Source organism: Monodon monoceros, unplaced genomic scaffold (assembly GCF_005190385.1).
Source record: "Monodon monoceros isolate NGI ecotype Baffin Bay Population unplaced genomic scaffold, NGI_Narwhal_1 Super_Scaffold_16, whole genome shotgun sequence".
Lineage (NCBI taxonomy): Eukaryota > Metazoa > Chordata > Mammalia > Artiodactyla > Monodontidae > Monodon > Monodon monoceros.
In genome coordinates, this window is record NW_021703772.1 from 28,333,758 (window position 1) to 28,354,513 (window position 20,756).

Sequence of the window (20,756 nt, forward strand, 5' to 3'; positions counted from 1 at the left end):
AGCTGCCCTTTCACCGAAGAAGTAACAGGTGATGACCTTTATTCACACGAGGGCTGACATCTTTGAATCTACAGCCCCCAGGGACACAGTGCCTCAGTGCCCACAACCAAGTCACTGGTCCCCAGGCCTCAGGAGCCCAAGGAACTTGTATTCATAGCCTCTCAGCACCCCTGATCCCCACGCCATTGTCCACCCCGGCCTTAGCGGTCAGGATAACTAATTAGGAGCATTTGGATTTAACCAGCAGAAAAACAAAGCGTGACAGCTCGTCTGTGTTGCTCCATGGCCAGAGCCTGTGTCCCCTGCAGCTGTCACAGCCTTCAGAAGCCCCTGAGCATAATCTGGGACGAGACAGGAATGAGGCCTCCATTAAAACATCACTAAATCTCTGTTAGCAGCTTTCATCAGGGTCGGTGCAGCCAGTGAATGAGTTAGGAAAGAGGACCGTAAGTCATTCGGGGAACAAATCATTCCTTTTAAATAAGGGGGGTTTTAAACAGTGAATGTGGGTGTTTCAGGGTGAAGTGAAGGGACCGAAAGTTGCTCTTTGAAGGATTGGCAGGTTGGCAGCAGGGCAAGTGGAAAGTCACCGTTGTCAGGAGAGCAGGTGGGAACAGTTCCTGCCTCACGGTGTTTCAGATCCCGGGGGGAGGGGAGAGGGGGAAGTGACAAGTACCAGGACTGGAGCCTGGCTCTTCTGACTCCTTCCCTGAGGCATTCAGTCCTGGAGGCCTGCCGATCATGACTGCTGGCGTCTTGGCGATGGGGCTGATTAGCCGAGTGGGTTAATACAGATGATTAACAAGATTGTCCCTTGTGCCAGCTGTTTAGCCTCTGCCCAGAGAAAACTTTGCCTGCCTGCAGATCCGGGCCCCACACCTGACTACAGCCGCACACTCGGCCCACAGATGCGGTGAAGGACTGGGGAAGGCCGACGGGGGCTGCGGCAGGAAACGTGGCTAGCCAAGGGCACAGTTCTTGCTCCTGTTGGGAAACGAGGTCAGAAAGATGACCTTGGGTGCTGAGTGTTGGATGGAGAGGCTTGTCGTCCAGGTGAGAACGAGCTCAGAGATAAGGATTCCAGAAGCCAACTGTGAGCCCCTCGAGTATAAACAGCCTGCTAGTAGGTGAAGATGCAGCTACACCCCTGGATGGTGCTCGGTCAGCACTGAGGTCATTTTCCTGGAGTCCACTTTCCTGGCCCCCACGTCTACTTTGGCTTCCAACCATCTGGGTTTTGTTGTTGATTTGGAGTTTGTGTTGTTGTTGTTTCCCACGTATTAAAAAGCATTGTAATACTGACTAGGTGAGGGCCTGGTTTCAAAGACAGTTTACTTAAAGATAGAAAGTAAGGTTAGTGTCACTCTTACTAAAGGTGGAATTGCACTCTTCCCCCTGCCTGACCCCTCAGCCTGCCACCTCACACATAAATATCTTTTGATCCAAACCCTTTCTTGCCCCCTCCTGGTGACTCAAAACTAACCCATCATGTGATCAGAGGAACAAATACTTACCATACCTTTGGTTGGTTAGTGGGGCATGGTTCTGTGTATTAGTTATCTAGTGCTGCGTAACAAATTACCCCACAACTTAGTAACCTAAAACGAAAGTAGACATTTACTGCCTCCCATGATTTCTGTGGGTCAGGGAATTCAGGAGCAGTTTAGTTGGGCAGTGTGGGTACAGAATCTGTCAGGAGGCTGCAGTCCTGATGTTGGTTGGTCAGGACTGCATCATCTGAAGAAGCTTTGACTGGCTAGAGCATCTGCTTCCAAGGTGGGTTACTCCCCCAGCTGGCAAGTTGGTGCTGATTGCTGGTGGGAGGCCTCTGCTCCTCCCCACATGGGCCTTTCCACGAGCTGCTTAATGAGTGTCCTCATGAGATGCTGGCTGGCTTGTGAGTGACCTGGGAGAATCAAAGCCACGTGACCTCTCCTTGGAAGTCAACATCACTTCCACGTTCTGTTCACTTGAAATAATCACTAAGTCAGGCCCACGTTTCTGGGGCGAATTAGACTCCACTTTCTGAAAGGAGGCATGTCAAAGAATGTGTGAACATATTTTAAAACCACCATGTTTTGTAATAGCATGTTGTTTTTGTATACTGTGTTACTACCTTTTTAATACCCACTTTATAGGCAAGAAAACTGAGATTTAGAAAAATTAGCCGGCATACCAAAGCTACACAGCTTCTGCTCAGTGACTGAACCAAGACTGAAGCCGAGGTTTTCTGACTCCTTATCCAATGTTCTTTCTGCTGTACCCTGAGTGTATGTGTATAAAAAAAAGGCAGCCTCTTGGGTAATGGCATCTCATACTTGCCATTTTTATGGCACAGACATATAAAGGGGAAAAAAATATTTCCAAAAAGCTCAAGAGGAGAAATACATGAAGTCAGTTACAATTCTTGTAGTTATTTCCTATATACAGTGTGGGAAGCATAGGGAAGCAAAAACTCCCTTATCATACATGATACAGTCACAGGGAATAGCCTTGGGCCCCAGAAAGGTGTTTAGGTACTTTTCTCTCACATTTCTTTTATTGCCCTGGTCAAACTTCCCTCATGCCACCAACAGCCAGCATGAAAGGGGCCCCAGGAGTCCTTCTGATTCTTCCCTTCTATTTGGTTCAATTCAGTAAATGCGTGTTGACTGCCTCCTCTGTGCCAGGCACTGTGCAACAGAGGAGGCAAAGGTGAGTAAGTCACAGTTCCTTCCCTCCCTGAGCTCACAGTCTAGGGAGGGAGGCACACAAGCATTTTTTTTTTTAAGTCGGGGGAGTTGAACTCAGGGTACTCAGGAAACACATCCAACCCAGTGTGGAAGATGATATTTCACAAAGGTATCCACAACAGTATCTCCCATCCCACATTCCCTTCTTACACTGAGACTTTGACATTCTTCCTATTGAGAAGTGGCATCTTTTTTTTTTCTGAATTTCGGTGGGCCTGTGACCATGGAAGTGATGCTAGGTGGCTTCTAAGGCTAGGTCATAAAAAGTGACACAGCTTCAACCTGCTACTCTTTAGGAACGCTCACTCTTGTAAACCAGCCACCATGTTGTAAGGAAGCCCATACTAGCCCGTGCAGAGACCCCACAGAGAGAGGCCACATGTAGTCATTCCAGATGACAGCCATCATCAACCACCAGACATGTGAGTAAAGATACCACCAAATGACTCCCCACCTAGCCTTCAAGTCTTTCCAGCAGAGGCTACGATGAGACTGCAGATACCATGGAGGAGAGACAGGCTGTCTCTACTGTGTCCTGTCTGAAATCCTGACCTACAGAATCTGAACATATTGGCTGTTTTACACCACTAGGTTTGGGGGTAATTTGTTTTATAGCAATAGTAACTGGGACGCCCAGTAACCTGGCTGTCAGGGAAGGCTTCCGAGTGGCTGTGATTCTAGATTAAGAGGTGAGGCTCTATATGCATGAGCTAGGCAGAGGGCAATGGGATGAGGACTTCCAGGCCTTGGTAGCTTCAGACCCCTCAGTGACCTTAACCCATGGTGTTTCTGGAATGGAGGCAAGCAGGAGAAAACTCTCATTGCTGACTTGGACATTTCTGAAGAGTAATTTTCATTACTATTTTGACAGTTCTGTCTGCATGCTTCAAGATTTTGATAGCTTGTCTCAAAACATTCATGGTGTAAGTATGATGGTATCTCATCACTTTCCTCGGAAGTGAAAGAGTCTGTGATGTGCCTAAAGCAGCAAAGAGTGTAGAGTTTATAATCTTTCCATCCCACCTGCACATCTGAAGCATGAGCCCAGTTCTCTATCAAGAGAACTGCCTAGGTGTTCTCTCTGTTCATTTATTCATTCAGCAAATATTTATTTAGCACATACTACATGCCCGGAGCCATGCCGGCCCTGAATTTTAGAGGGCTCATTTTCTCAGAAAAGGACTAGTGTTTCTTGATGGTTATGGTCAAACCCCTGTATTCTGCCTGGCTGCCAAGAATTAGTAGAGGCTACCTATAATTCTGCTTCAACCTAGTGACATCCAGTGGGATTTTACCCATTGATGTCTCATGCCAGCCATTCTCACATTTGTGGTTGGTCTACAAGGGGCCAGAGGGATTATAAGAAGGCTCTGTCTAGTCAGGTGTCGAGGGCTGATGAGGTTTCTAGCACTTTCAAAATTCATTCACTTGGCCATCATTAAAAAGTCTACAGATAAAAAATGCTGGAGGGAGCGTGGAGGAAAGAGAAGCCTCCTACACTGTTGGTGGGAATGTAAATTGGTGCAGCTACTATGGAAAACAGTGTGGAGGTTCCTCAGAAAACTAAAAATAGAATCACCATATGATCCAGCAATCCCACTCCTGAGCATATATCCAGACAAAACTAAAATTTGAAAAGATACACTCACCCCTATGTTCATAGCAGCACTATTCACAATAGTCAAGACATGTGGAACCTAAAATAGGACACAAGTGAACATAGCTACAAAACAGAAACAGACTCACAGACATAGAGAACAGACTTGTGGTTGCCAAGCGGGAGGGGGGAGGGGTGGGAAGGATCGGGCATTTGGGATTAGCAGACACAAGCTATTACATATAGAATGGGTAAACAACAAGGTCCTACTGTAGAGCACAGGGAACTATATTCAATATCCTTTGATAAACCATAATGGAAACGAATATGAAAAAGAATATATATATATATATATGTGTAACTGAGTCACTTTGCTGTACAGTAGAAATTAACACAACATTGTAAATCAACTATACTTCAATAAAATTAAAAAAAGAGAGAGACAAAGTTCATTCACCTGATGCTCTAGAGATGGAGCCAGGAAGCATGGCAGCCTCACAGGACTATATTAGCTCGTGTATCTTAGCGAGAACTGTTGGCTGCATGTGTTAGTGGCCTGCAATTCCATCTACATTTGGAACTTGCTGCTTTTCAATAATTATCACCCCCATCTTTCTGAGGAAAAATTTTAACGTTGACGGGGGCAGCTTTTCACATTGTTCTTTGTTTTTTATTTTAATTTCTGGCTAAATTCTAGTAAACCATCAACATACTTGCTTCTGGAATTTTAAACAAGATTCAGTCTCATTTGTGACAGCAGGAAAGATCTTTATAGCACAATAAATAAAGAAAAGGTGTAGGGTGCCTCGGTCATTCAAAAAGCTATTGAAGCATTAATAAGCCTGGACTTCCGTAGCTGGGAGCTGGTTTCTGTCACTCAGAAGCTCACTCTGTTCCAGAGAGCTAGTCACTCACTCATTCATCCGTAAGAAGAAAGTGATAAATGTCTGTTATGTACCAGACACTTACCATGCCAAGTGCAGGGACAGGAGAGAAAAGGCACAGCACCTGCCCTCTGGGAACACCAGCTCTCCAAGTTCTGTCCTGGTACACCAGCCTAACCAAGCCAGTTCACATTTTAGAGGAGGGAAATATGGCTTCAGAACAGGGTTTTGTTGACTCTGATTCCTGCAGAGGCCAGGAAAGTGGCGCCCGTGCCCGAAGCAGGCCTGAGGTGAGACTTCAGGCCATGATGAGAAGCCGGAGAGAGCATCCGCCTCTGAAGGGGACAGCTGGTACTCAGAGCCCCAGAGCTGCCATCCCTTCCCCTTTTCCAAGAGAAGCCGGAAATTCGTATTTTTATGTGAAATTTCTCAATATTTAAACACTCTGCAGGCCAAACAAAACAAGCTACCGGTTTTGACCTCTGCTTTATAAAAGAGAATGCCTGCTTTTGTTCCGTCAAACTAATGAATGCTCAATTACGGGAAGGAATTTGGAGGTTAGTGTTAGATTGTGCTCCTCAAAAGGCTGCAGACCCCATTCCGAACCCTTGAGATGCTAACTGACAGACTTGCACAGGCTGACAGCTGGGCCCTGAAAGTGGACACGCACAAGGAAACAGGCAAGCTATTCCAGGTCACTTTGCAAGGTCAGGGCAGTAATGCAAACATTCGGAAGGCTGAAGACAAAGGTCAGGTGGCAGCAAGGAAGCCCTACATTTCCTCAAGCTATTGGTTAATAAACCATATTCAAAAGGTATCACCAGATTCTCCCTCCCTGTCACTGCTTTGTGAGGTGGAAAATTAAATAGAAATCAAAACTAAGATGGCTGTCAGGAGCTTTTAGGAGACCAGCAGGCCAGTGTGAGGCCAACATGGGATGAAGTTTCTGCCTGGAGCAAAGGTCTCCAAAGGGGTGATGACACCCGACCCGACCCTGGGCATTGCAGACGGGCTGAACGGTGCAGTGGTTATGCACTGGAGCCTTGGAGACCGGCTGCCCACATTCAGATGCTCACCCTAGACTCACTAGGTGACCTTGGGCAAGTCACTTCACTTGGTGCCTCGAGAAGCACTTCATTTCTGAAGTGGGGATAATAATAGTACCTGCCCCAAAATGTGTTTATGAGGCTTAGAAGAGTTAGCATGTATGACACTTAGAACTCTGCTTAACACGTAAGGCTTAGGAGATAGGAGCTGTACCAGTGGTACAAGTACTGGTATAGTGTTGCTAGGAGATGTGGACTTTTATAAATGGCTCCCTGTAGCTTTCTTCAGTGGCACCAAGACTCTCCATCTGTGGACATTAGACTGCAGTTATCACCACAGAAGTAATGCTGGCTACACCCCAGTTCTGCCTCTCAGATTCTGCAAGGGTGTCTAGACCACAGGATCCTGCTGCAGCAACAGTTGCACAGTCACCATATGGAACAGCACCTTGATAGGGAAAGCTTCCTCTTGCCTCCAGGGTGCTCCTAGGCCAGACGTCCCCAGTGACCCCACAGGGGAATTGCACCTCGAGAGCCCCCTGCCCCACACCTTCTCCCCCGGCAACAAAATCTCCCTAGGGCTCTGCTAGAACAAGTCAGGTATTACCCTCCCAGCCTCGCCACCTTTGTTAGTCTTGCTGAGAGACCTTCAGAGCTTGAACCAGAAGGTGGGTTTTGGCTTCCAAGTAAAGGTAGGCACGTTCGGCACCTGTCTCTGAAGAATGCATGCCCTTTTGGTGGGCTGCGCACAGATGTCTTTTCAGTTTTAACAAAAAGCATTCTGTAAGTTTTATAGAACCATAGAATACCTATTTTGTGTGCTAAAAAAAATACTGAGTCCACGCTATTTCTGCAACTATAGAAGGGAGGAGCTTCCCAGACTGAAATGTTGGCAGAAACAAAGAGAACCCATGTTCCTTCCCACCTGCAATTATAGTTTTACTAGCTTGTAAAGCACACACAGATTTGCAGTACATTCTTCCCTTGCAGTTGGGGAGAGGCCCTGCTGCGAGTGTAATTGGCTTTCTAGCTTCCTTTAACGTTGAGGTGGAAGGGAGCTGGACTGAAGGGCCTTTACTCTTAGAATTAACTGATGTTGAATTGTGTCAAAATCCCACGCGTCATCCCTGAATCCATGTGTTCTATTAGGTCTTCGTCAGGAGCGGAAACACAGCTTTTACCTCTGAAAATATCTCCATCCCTATCACTTCTCACAGCTTATAAAAGCCAAGCTTCTTTTTTTAAAAAAAAAACAACAATGCATTTTTAACTTAACCCGCATAGGGATTGTTCTCAACCCTGTTAACCCGTGTGGTTAAAGCTATATGGCATCTTTAATTTTTTATTTTTTTAATTTATTTTATTTTTGGCTACGTTGGGTCTTTGTTGCCGTGCGCGGGCTTTCTCTATCTGCAGCGAGCGGGGGCTACTCTTCTTTTTGGTGCGCGGGTTTCTCATTGCGGTGGCTTCTCTTGTTGCGGAGCACCGGCTCTAAGTGCCGGGGGCTTCAGTAGTTGCAGTACACGGCTCAGTAGTTGTGGCTCGCGGCTCTAGAGCTCAGGCTCCGTAGTTGTGGCGCACGGGCTTAGTTGCTCCACAGCATGTGGGATCTTCCCGGACCAGGGCTCGAACCCGTGTCCCCTGCCTTGGCAGGTGGATTCTTAACCACTGAGCCACCAGGGAAGCCTATATGGCATCTTTAAATGACAATTTCATACCGTATATCCAACTTTGGACCACTTTCTTCTCTGGCCTTGGCTCCTCTGTTCCCAAGAGGAGAATCACAGGTGCATTTGGATAAAAAACTCCCTTTATCACATCACTTCTTGGGTCCTGAGTGTCCTCATTTGTGATGTGAAAAGGTTGAATTAAGCAATTTTTAAAGCCCTTTCTAGCTCTAGGACTCTGGTTCCGTGATTATAGAATCCTTGAGAAGCGATTAAGTTGTGGAAGCCACTCTACCTGTATCTGCTTTCTGGGGTTTCCCAGCCAGTTTGCATAAAGCAGCCAAGCTCTGGCCACAGCCAGGAACCTGGGAGGAGAGCCAGATCTTAGCCCCTTCAGTTCTAAGTGACAAATGCAAGATTTCCATTTGCCAAAGGTCAGATGGTATTTCAACTTGTCATTAAATAGAAGTTTGAAACGTTTTCCCAAATACAACCTAAAAGACAGCTTACAAAAACAAGTCAAATATTACTGATTTCCTATATTCCTTAAACACAAATTGTCTTTGTAATACCTTACACTCCAGTGGCTGTTGGAAACAATGCCCAGCACACAAAAGTTGGCCAATAAAAACATGTGGAAGAGAATATGCCATTTAGTGGGTTTGTTACTAAGATGGGCAGCGTCACTCAGGTTATCTGGTGAACGGTGGGTTGTTTTTCTCAGTGCTAACAGCAGAGATCCCACTGCAGCTCAGACAATAAAAGGATAGAGCAGGGCTTCCCTGGTGGTACAGTGGTTAAGACTCCATGCTCCCAATGCAGGGGGCCCGGGTTCGATCCCTGGTCAGGGAACTAGATCCCTCATGCATGCAGCAACTAAGAGTTCATATGCTGCAACTGAGGAGCTGGTGAGCCGCAACTAAGGAGCCCACCTGCCGCAACTAAGACCCAGTGCAACCAAATAAATAAATAAATATTTAAGAAAAAAAAAGTTGGGGCATTAATAAGGGAAGGTGTAGACCTGATGAGAAAAGGAAATCCAGGGAAGGATACTGTGAATGGATTCTTGGCTGGAGGAGAGGTCAAGGGTGCAGAGAAAGTCTAGGCAATGGTGGGTAATAAAACTGCTGATTGGAGTTTCACCTTTTTCTCCTTTCTCTGCCTACTGCCTGCTGGGAGTAGGGACTCATCATCCTATAGGCAGGTACAAGGGGCTAGAAAGGGCCAGGATTCTCAGCCTGCGGGCTTCACCCCCGGAGTGGTTAAGGCACAGTCTCACTGAAGGCCAGGGGCCTGCTCACTCCACTCTCATGTCATAGCACTTAGTCAAGGAGAAAGAGAAAGGAACATTCAGGAAACCTACTACCCAAGGTAACAATAGCAGTCTATCCCTTACCAAGTCACATCCTATCTCTGGCACTTAAAATCTTTGTCTGTAAGATGAGAAGGTTGTACTAATAATTAGATTAACAATGGCTACTTTTTATTATATGCTCAAGAAATGTTAGTTACTTGTATTATTGAGTGCTTACTTTAGGCCAGATCTTGTTTGAAATCTACGTGGATTATCTCATTTAATCCTCACAACAGCCCTATAAGACGGGACGATTATCATCCACCTTTTGCCAGTGGGATGAACTTGCCCAAAGTCATCTAGCTAAAGTGGAGGAGCCAGGACCCAGGCTGTCCTGTTCTAGCACATACTCTTTTGCTTTTTCAATTTTGTATGAAATTTTTCAGACTTATCAAAACATAAATAACAACTACTACCCGCTGCCTGATTACCGCTGTAACTGTAGGTATTCCCTTCACCAGTGGGCACGCACTCCGAGCTGCTACACTGTACCGTCTGCTTCCAGCACTGACGTTCTCTATTTCTAGAGGCAAACTGGTAGCAAGATCCACCTGGCAGCAAGGCCCAGCCCCACCATTGCTAAAGCCCCACCAAGTCTTTCACTGGGTGGAGGGAGGGAATACTATGGCAAAGAGGGGACCAGAACAAGGTTCCCATGCACCCATCGCTGGTCAGAGAGCCAACACGTGGCACGAATCCCAGAGCCCAGGACACTTGGTGTAGCCAGTGTGATCATAGCAGTCAGGCCCAGCCCCCCACCCAGTTCCCCTACACAGGCCATAGCCCCTAAAATTTTTACAGATCCGTTTTGACCACTGGCATAGTGGTCAAAACGGAATTTCCATTCTATCCAACCCATTGACCTGTAGTTGTCAAAAACAGCAAATTTCTAGAATAAAGAACTGGATAACCCACAGAATATATTAACTTATAGTCCAAAAAGGAATGCAGGCTAAATACATATGGATTTGTGACACTATGAATTCACTTTTTGTGTTTCAAAAGTTTGGAGTTAACACATTCTACATTCTTAGCTATGGCTGACCTGTGTCCATGTGTGTTTTTGTATTTACAGCTAGTCTGATTCCAAAAAGGACTTTTGTGGTAGAGCTTCTCTCCTCTTGTGTGTGTGTCTGTGTGTGTGTGTGTGTGTGTGTGTGTGTGTGTGTTTTCATAACTGTGACTAATTTTAATTCCCATCCCTTTCCATTGGTTTGAATCATTGGCATATACACTTATCAAAGATGATTCTTTGCTGCTCGGGATCCTGCATGCTTGGAGTTCTGCAAGCATCCCTCCCACAGAATGTGGTTAGGAAACCCAACTCTTCTAGAATTGCCTTTAGCCTAAAGGTTCCCCCCAGCTACTGGAAAGACAGAGAGCAAAAATCTCTGATGCAGCTGACATTTTAGGTGTGTATATAATTTACCAAATTGTTGGCCACTCAGCTCTTAGTCAGTGGTCACAAAAGGAATTAGCAACCCTCCCCTGCTATCCCAAAACCCGAAGAAGGAAGGGTGTTACTTGGCTTTGGCACAGGCCTGCTGGCGCAGTGTCAGACAGCAGCACAATGGTACATTTTGGCCGCAGAAGACTTTGGGGTGGCAGAAAGGGCCAAAATAGTTGTGGCATACGTTGGCCAAGATATTAAGCAGATCTGAGTTTAATTTAATGTAGAGATAACAACTCTTTTTTTGTTTTCCAGCTGGCTGCTGCTTTCTCTGTCTCCATGGGACCAAAGATTTCAGCCAGGAGTTAGTTCATAAGGGCATTAAAGTCCTTTCAAAGTGAGACATGTAATGGTCTTTACACAGGCTTTCACATTTGGCTGGGCAAGATGGAGTAAGGATAAAAAGGCACATGAGGATCTGGGGGAAGCTGAAAATGGATCTTGAGGCTTGAATTCCTCCTATGCGTTTGCTTAAGCCACATTGCCTGAGCTTAGAATAGAGAGGCAGGCAGTCTGTCTCCTTGGGATAAGGAAGGATTTGGAACTCAGCGACTCTGAGGTCTTGGCCCCTACTGTGTTTTCTGGTTTGTTTTGTTAGCAGGAGCAAGTTATTCTAGTTTCTTGCTTCTGGGGTTTTCTTCTGCACACTTATAAGCTGAGTCTCCACCCCGCTGATGGCAATGGGGTGGATGGAATGGGATAATGAAAGGGGTGGAGAGAGAAGTTGATTCAGCTGCTTAGGATGAGGGAGGCAAAGAAACTTCAGACCTCGGAGCTAGCATCTGAGTCCATCGAGGGTGGGGAGGGAAGGGGCACCACAAGGACTGAAGTCCTCCCAATACGGGAGAGAAGCTGGTCTTTGAGACACTGCTGTGGCCAGCACACCAGCTCATTGTCTGAATGGTGATTTTATTACCCATGAAATGGTTAAGCTGTAGTATTCCTAGTGTTTAGAAAAGTAATCCATGAAGTATAACTGATCAAAAGTGATGAGATATACCTAAAAATGTTAGAATGGTAAATTTTATGCTACATATATTTACCACAATAATAATGAATACTCTTAAACGATCATGAGCTTCTCAGGAAGGTACTCCTTGACTATATTTTACAACCTTTCATGTATTTGTTAACTGCTAGGTACTGTGATGCAGTGAATTAAAAATGCACGTAAGATGAGATACACGTGCTGGTGGGCAGTGTGCTGAAAGAGTCCTCTGAACTGGGAGGAGAGATGCATTTAGGAGGAAGGACCAACCCCTCACATCCAGGATCCAGAGGGGCCGGCCCAGTGGGGTGTCCTCGGTTCCCAGGCTGGGAGCAGAAAAGGTGGTTTGATGATTCTTGCCAAGACTGCTTTGCATTCCCAAAATAAAATGTCACCTGAGTTGCTTGGTTCTTAGGCCTGTTCACAAGAGCTTTTTAAAACAATCCATAAGTGAAAGAGCCAACCTTGAATGCAAGTCTTTATCTTATCCGTCCTGCTACTAAGAACAGTGCCTGGGCAAGAGGAAGTGCCCAATAAACATGGGTGAATGAATGAATCAGTTATTAGAAGAGGAAGACAGGAATGAGAATGAACTCGAAAGGAGCTGTGCATTGCTACAAGCTCTGTTGTTGCATAGTGAGCATATGTGAACTGAAGTCCCCACCAACATTTATCTTTTGTTTTTCTCTTTAGTACTATTTGGTCCTGAGTTCAAACACCTGACTTCCCAGTAAACCTTTAAATATTCATGGTCTGTTGTGTGGCTCCGGCATGCCCTCTGAAAGGCAGTTTAGCACAGTACTTGAGGGTATAGAGTCTGGAGCCAGACAGCCTGGGTTTGCATCTTAGCTGCACTCCTTCCAGCTGTGTGATCTTGAGCAAGTCACTTAAACTTTTATGCCTCAGTTTCCTTACCTGTAAAATGGGGATGATTAAAGTACCTACCTCACAAGATGGTGAAGTTAAGCGAGTTACAAATACATAAAGTACTTGGAAGAATGCCTGACATATAGTGAATGCTCTGTGAATGCTGCTCTTGAAAGTCCCTCACCGTATTATTGACAAGATTCAGCTGATTTACAACACTGATGAGGCTTTAGCATGCACCCTGTGACCACAGGTGCTTCCTTTCTCTGTGCCTTTTATTCTGACTAGCAGTTCTAGCTATCCGTGAATAGGAAGAACACCTTAACTGACATTAGAAACTCTGAAATGTTACAAAGGGGATTCCCTCCCTGGACAATTTGACATTTATTTCACATCCTAATTCTACCTCTACTACCAATCTTTTGTAGTTTAGACGGCTTCAATTTCTCCACCTCTGACATGGATAATAATTTACCTTACATGACTCATAAGGAAACTAATAAAATATATATTGAAATTTTATCAAAGTACCTTAGCAAATTATTAAGTGTAATGAAGATGTTTTCAAATGGCCCAGCACTAATACTGGCATTTAAAAAAATACATTGAAAACAGTGGTTGACTTGTTAATAACCATACTCTTTAAAAGCAATATTATAAAGCTAAGTAGTGATACCCCAATAGAAGAAGCAAAAAAAGACAATATGTAGCCATCTTGATACAGAGCAGAAATCAAAATCAGAGTTTGGTAGGGTGATATTGCTAGGGACATTGCACTTAATGATGGCCTTTGCTACTATCAGGTCTTATAGCATATTCTTTAGTAGTAAATTACTATATATGTAAGTGTGCACAAATATATATGCAAATATATAGTATACACAGTCATGTATTTAAGGAAATGGTCTCTTCTCCATAATCTGAAGATTCCTGGTAACTCCATTTTAATTTAATAACATACATTCTCACTTGATCTCAACCACCTGCTTCCTAGGATGCCCTATAATTTATACTGTGGACATTACCTTGTGACAGGAATTACGAGCACTACAGCCAGCTTGGGATTCTTAAAAAATGAATGAAAAATAAAGAGGAAAAAGCAATAAGCGTGAATGGGGAGGGGCTGGAGGTGGCAGGAGGAGGAGAGGAGGGCAGCTTGGCCCAGGAGTGGCATTGGAAGTGGGAAAGGAGAGAGAGCTGGCTGCCTCGGGACGTGTTATTTTTCCTGTGGCTTCTTGCTCCTCTCCACCCCCACCTCTTCCAGTCTGAGCTTCGAGTACAGTTGAATTTTCACCGCAGAACTTGGCTGGGTCTCCTCAGGGACTTTCTCTTTCCCATCTTTCCATAAATTATAGGTTTGCACATGAGAGCAGAACAGATGATTCCCATTATCTTTTGGGTTGGGTTAGGATTTTTTTTTTTTTTTAAACCTCCTGCCCACTCTTAAATGTGTATCCTAGTTCAGGGAGGTGGAATTTTTATTAACAGTGACCCATCCACCAACGAAGTGCTCCCCTCTTCCTTAATAGGATGGTTTCAATCTGGTTTCCTTGACCAGTGTGACTGTGATCATTTTCCTTGGCCTTTAAATACTCTCAGGAAGTCATTGCTCCAGGAGAACAGGGCCTGTCGGAGTTGTTCACCCCTAACCCCAGCACCTGGAACCGTGCCCAGCATCCTGCAGACTCCCCATGAATGTATATGTATTTTGGTGGTAGCGTGACATTTCTAGGGCACTATTACACTTTCATAAATGACCCATCAGATCATTGTAAAGGAATCGGACAGATCGAAAAGAGTTAATTTACCCCAGAGCATAGAGGTCATTTATAGGTAGGGTGTAAGGCTCACTAAAAGCTAGAGCCACTGTAAGCAGTTAAGGTTTATTGAGCTCCAGCCCTGGGCACTCTTTTTGATTAGATACCCAGAGCAGATGCAAACTCAGTAAAGAAAGGGGAAGGGAGAGGGAGGGGATATGGGGATATATGTATACGTATAGCTGATTCACTTTGTTGTACAGCAGAAACTAACACAGCATTGTAAAGCAGTTATACTCCAATAAAGATATTTTAAAACATAAATAAAAAGAAAGGGGAAGGGAGTTTACTGCCTTGCATCTGAGCTCATTCTGCTCTTTTTTGGTACAGTACTCAAGCTAAGCCTTCTAAAAGAAGTAAGTCCTAGGGAAAAGGTGCAAAGGAAAATGAAAAGATGTGACCTAATTCCACTTCCAGAATTTGGAACATTCTATTACTTATAGACATAAGAGTAGAGTGAAGGAATTTTCCAAAAAAATGTCCTTGACTCTATGGGAGGAGGAAGAGAAGTAGGAAAGGACAGATAACATTTTTTTTAAGAAAGAATAATGTTTCATGCTGAATTCACTAGTAAAGTTGGGAGACCTGCCTGAAAGAGCAAGGAAAATGAGGATGATAACTTGGTCTCATCAGAAGAGAAGCCTAGCAATGAAGAGGGCTGTAGAGAAAAGGGAGGCAAGTTATAAATGGGGGATCATGACAGCAAAAAAGGAAAAGCTGAAATGTTCAACTTGAGACACTAGAGGAAGAAAACAGCCAAAGTTGAGTGGAGAGGAAGAGAAGGAAAAAGAGATGTTACCAAGAAGCATGTTGCAGCGATGGAAGAAACTACCCTACAGTGAATGGACAGAGACTGGAGAAGATATTCTTAAAATCCAGATCCTTTGAATGAGGCCGCCACCAAGTAGACCCATTAGAGGGTCTAGAGATTACTATAAATTTTCAATTTGACCTTATCTTGTAGTTTAATAAACTAAATATGTACTTGTCCACTATCTCTTGCCCTAACCTTGACCAAGATCTACTATATTAATACCCTCTCTTTCTACTTGACTGCCCTGGCAGCGCTGTTGTTCTCACTGTACTAAATATAGTTCCAGGGACAAAAGGGATGAGACACATGAAAGGCAACAGCTTAAGATATGTTAATATATGTCTTTCTTGTTCAAGACCAACTAATCCATCTCAGGAGCCCCCTAGAACTACTGCTTTTGATGTTAGCTTATTTATTTGATGATTTGGTGATGAGTAAGTCCTCCTGTACTGTATGTCATAATATAAATTAAATCATAACATGTGAGGGTTAAATCTCCCCACTCTGAGTGTTAAATCCTATGTTAATTCTGTTGTTTACTCTAACAAGAGGAGACATTAACTTCATAATTAAAAGCCTAATATATTTGGATGGCCTTGTTTACGTAAGTAGTGACTTGCAGTTAGGGTCCTGAAAGCCTTTCTCTATGGTGTAATCTTTTTTGTGTCAAACACATCGTGTACTATGCCTTAAAGACAAAGATATATCATTCAGACTTGCTCTTGACCTAGAAAACGGGCCATGGAAGGAGACTTAAACCAAATGAACATTAAGTTGCCTTAGATGCGCGAGTACCAAGTTATTCATTTTAATTCAAATTAGCAAAGGAATTGTCATTCTTATTCTCTAGCTATATGTTCTCTCCAGAAATACATTACTGTATCACTATATGCCTGATATAGTCTAACAGATGCCTAGACCTTTGGTGTTTCTCAGAGTGTGGGATAGTAAGGATATCTATTGATATTAACATTTTTAAGCTCTTAATATCTGTTGCTTACCAGTCTAAGAGCTTTACTTGTATCTACTCATTTGATTCTCACAATGAAGTGGGTATCATTATTATCCCCATTTCATAGATTAAAAACCTTAAGCAGAGAAGTAAATGACTTGCTCAAGGTCACCAGCTGGTACGTGGGAAAGTCTCAGAATTTGAACCGAGTTAGCCATTGCTCTTAATTACTACGTGAGGATACCTCTGATTCCATGGAATGTCTACCAAAATGATATTAGTTGATATAAGAGATGCTTTTAGGCAGTACATGGTCATAGCATTAAATGACAGTTAATTATATAATAAGAAAGTTATTCTCTTCAGTTCTCTTCCTGTCCTTGAGGTTATATCAAGCAAAGTTTCATTCTGGTGCTGGTGTGACTTGAACCCCTAACAGCAGCGTATCTCCCTTTTCAACAGTTAGCTGTAGGCTCAGGGCCTTCCAGCAGCTGGGTTATCTTGCTTTCATGGCAAGGGATACTGGCTTTCCATTTATGGTGTTCATATATGACTTTCATTTTTAAATAAATTTATTTAAGCAAATAAATGACTCAATTGAAATTAATTAACACAAGTGGAATGCAGCTATGAAAATGTTTGTAAAGGTGTTTTCAAATGATTGAAGTTTGGGAAACACTTTCCCAATTCTTCTATTTTGAAATTCAGTTTAAAGCAATAGTTTTAGCAAATAGTGAGATCCTTGTTCTCTTATCACAGAAAAATTCCAACTTCCCTCTGTGGGTTGAGGACTCATCCAGGATGGAGTTTTCACCAGGTCATGCAGAAGGGAGAAAAATATAATGTGGTGAATTTTTAATAATACAACACATATTCAGTTGAAACTATTTTTCTGAAATCATACTGTTTCTACTTTTTTGGTATTAAAATCCCATTCCTTTCTTGTGAAATGCTGGTGATAGTAGCTGAAAAGTTTTGTTTTGTTCTTAATGTCCTTACTAGGCAAAATAAAAAACTGGACACTTTTTAAAAATTGTACTGATCCAGAAAACATGTAATCTGGGTGCCATTGCTCAGTCACTCTATTCATGGTATGATTCCTCTCAGTTGCCCAGCAGCCCTGAGTACTTCAGGAAGGGTGATATGGAATCATGCCAATCCTTTCTAAAGTGCATTCAAGCATTTTCTTCAGGGAAATTATTAAATAACTCCTGTTTATGGAATTCTCTTACGTCTGTTCTCTAGGTTTATAGTTTTCCTATTAGGACTGCAATGCTAATTATTAATAAAATAGTTTTTGAAAGATGTAGTATCTGAAATAACTATTGTGAGCAACCAATCCATTGGAATACTTATACTTGCTACGATATGTTTATTTCATTTTCACTTCCAAAATGGAAAGTTCAGGGCTTCCCTGGTGGCGCAGTGGTTGAGAATCTGCCTGCCAATGCAGGGGACACAGGTTCGAGCCCTGGTCTGGGAAGATCCCACATGCCGCGGAGCAACTAGGCCCGTGAGCCACAACTACTGAGCCTGCATGTTTGGAGCCTGTGCTCCGCAACAAGAAAGGCCGCAATAGTGAGAGGCCCGCACACCGCGTTAAAGAGTGGCCCCCGCTTGCCACAACTGGAGAAAGCCCTCGCACAGAAACAAAGACCCAACACAGCCATAAATAAATAAATAAATGGAAAGTTCAGAGCATAGTTGAAAAATACTTAAGTAGTTATTGTTTTTTTTCTTGTTTTGTTTTTCTTTAATGTAGCTGCTGTTGTTTCTGGGACTCAGGAGAAAGGGAAGCTAAAAAAATTGGACAGATTTAAGAAGATTTTAAAAGGTTATTTTTCTGTCTGTTTCTTCATTGTTATGACCAACACATTAGTATTTTACATGAGATTTCAGAGTTGGTCTAGAAAGAGGCCATTTGGAGATACAGAAAGATCTGTAAAAGAGAAAGCAGGAGGCCCAAAATGCCCAAAGTCAAGAAGACTAGAGTTAGAAAGGTTAACTATAGGGCGAAAGCATAAACAAGAAGCAAAGTTCAAGGACTCCAGCAGGATTTAAGGTGGTTTTTCAGAATATGTACGAGTTAGCCAGGGAAGATCTGGCAAGTTCAAGACTAGCGTTGGCCAGCAAACCCAAAGCAACAGGATCACTGCCACTGTCACCACTCTAAGGAAAAGAATATAAACTAGGCTCAGACCAAGACGTTCCCAAGCACCTGGATCACTCTCAGCGGATATTACTGGCTTGCATGGAGCTTTTATTTTACTAGCTCTAAGATGTCTGAGTAGCCTTCTCCCTTACATGGCTGTCCCTTGTGCCTTAAATGATCTTTGTAGGGAGACATGTAGGTTCTCATCCTCATCTACCCTTTGGCCTCAGTTTTAGCAGCAGATGGCAATAGCTTGTTTCTAGTTGACTCTAAGCCCCATGTCCATATGCAGTCTTTTATGGTCTAGTGCAAGGGGAGCTGGAACAGACCTATCACACTAATGTCATCTTTGTTCTCTTGGGAGTAGCCATGACCCAGAGTACCTGCAGGAGATAGGGCCAGACTGAAATATGTGGATACCAAGGCAGCTAATAATTTGGCATCCTACTCATTGATACTCTTTAAACCTATTTTCAATATGTACTTAAATAGTATTTAATATGTTTAGTAGATAGGGGAAGAGAAACTGATTTTCTACTAATAAAAATACATATAGGGCTTCCCTGGTGGCGCAGTGGTTGAGAGTCCACCTGCCGATGCAGGGGACACGGGTTCGTGCCCCGGTCCGGGAAGATCCCACGTGCCGCGGAGCGGCTGGGCCCATGAGCCATGGCCACTGAGCCTGTGCGTCCGGAGCCCGTGCTCCACAACGGGGGAGGCCACAACAGTGCAAGGCCCGCGTACCGCAAAAAAAAAAAAAAAAATACATATAGGGCTTCCCTGGTGGCGCAGTGGTTAAGAATCTGCCTGCCAATGCAGGGGACATGGGTTCAAGCCCTGGTCCGGGAAGATCCCACATGCTGCAGAGCAACTAAGCCCATGCGCCACAACTACTGAGCCTGCACTCTAGAGCCCGCAAGCCACAACTACTGAGCCCACGTACTACAGCTACTGAAGCCCGCACACCTAGAGCCTGTGCTCTGCAACAAGAGAAGCTACTGCAATGAGAAGCCCACGCACTGCAATGAAGAGTAGCCCCCACTTGCCGCAACTAGAGAAAGCCCGCGCACAGCAACGAAGACCCAACGCAGCCAAAAATAAATTAAATAAATTTAAAAAAAAATACATATATACCTCTTTATATTGAAAATGAGGAATTTATTACATGCTGTGACAGTAACATTATCTTTTTAGCTTATTGAATGGAATTTCTAATAAATGTTTCCATAACTCTGAACTGGATAGTGTTAACCACTCAGACTCTCCAAGAGTATAAGCACCATACTTGAATATAGTTACAAAGTCTTGTTAAAAAATATAAAAGTTTTTTTTTTTATGACTTTCATGTCAGCAAAATGTTTTTAGCTTTTCTATATACCAGATCTTGTCATCTGAGACTAGAGATGGTTTTACATCTTCCTTTTCAATCTGGAGTTTTAAATTTCTTTTTCTTGCCTAATTACCCTGGCTAGAACCTCTAGTACAATGTTGAATACATGTGGTGAGTGTGTTCGTGATCTTAGAGGAGAAGGCATTTAGTTTTTCACCATTCAGGATGAACTGACTTTTTCATAGACAGGTAATTTCCTCAACCTAATACAGGCTTCTTTTCCTAGTTTGTTGAGTGTTTATTATGAAGAGGTGTTGGATTTTGTCAAATGCTTTTTATGCATCTATTGAGATCAATGGTTTTTGTCCTTTATTCTATTAATGTGGTAATTTAATGTAGTCAAACTATTACATTGTTTGATTTTCGGATGTTAAACCAACCTTGCATCCCTGGGACAAATCCCAATTGATCATAGTATCTAATTCTTTTTATATGTTGCTGGATTCAATTTGCTAGTATTTTATTGAGGATATTTGCATCTTTTTCCAACTTTTCTATAGTTCTTATTTTCTCTAGGTTTTTTGTTTGCAATTTTTATGGAATCAGTTTAGTCTTTATTTAACAAAAATTAATCTCTTGCACCTATGTTAGTTGATTGCTACTTCAGATGACTGTCAGCTGCTTCATTGCAGAACTATTTCCCTGGCTTGTAGTTACTCTGTACACCTTACACATGCTTACTACCAAAATGCTCAGTACTCTATATAAGGAAGCTGTTTTAAAATGTCATTGCTATCTTCTTATCCTCAAGTGGGACTAGTGCACAATTACCAGTAATTTAAGGAGTGGCTATGGAAACCCAGCTTCACTGGCTCCTTATTTCCAATTTATTTGGTGAGAATGTAGTACAGTTTACCAGTTCACGCCCCAGGACTGGCTGGGCCACACCTTAATCTAACTCCAGGGGCTTAGAAGAACCTCATCATCGGATTCTGGCGTTAGGGTTCATAGTCCCTGATGGTCAGAATAGATCTAAGGCCACAGAAGAGAGCTGTCTGGGATTCTTTCCGTTTTGTGTTGTGCCAGCCATTGTTTTAGAAAGCATA

The 20,756-nt window shown here is 43.4% G+C and overlaps 1 protein-coding gene across 5 annotated transcripts in view; it reads left to right on the plus strand.

Annotated features, from left to right (window-relative positions):
* PLEKHM3 (pleckstrin homology domain containing M3) overlaps positions 1-20,756 on the plus strand; it is a 182,931-nt gene that overhangs the window by 107,583 nt on the left and 54,592 nt on the right. Inside the window, exon 7 of one of the 5 annotated variants that reach the window (XM_029224809.1) lies at positions 10,986-11,072. The exons of 3 other annotated variants lie outside the window; for them this stretch is intronic. In XM_029224809.1, coding sequence (XP_029080642.1) covers positions 10,986-11,039 — 54 coding nt within the window. In that variant the 3' untranslated portion in view covers positions 11,040-11,072. Of the gene's footprint in view, positions 1-823; positions 1,950-10,985; positions 11,073-20,756 lie in introns of those variants that run through there. One more of the 5 variants, XM_029224808.1, reaches the window with a different exon arrangement.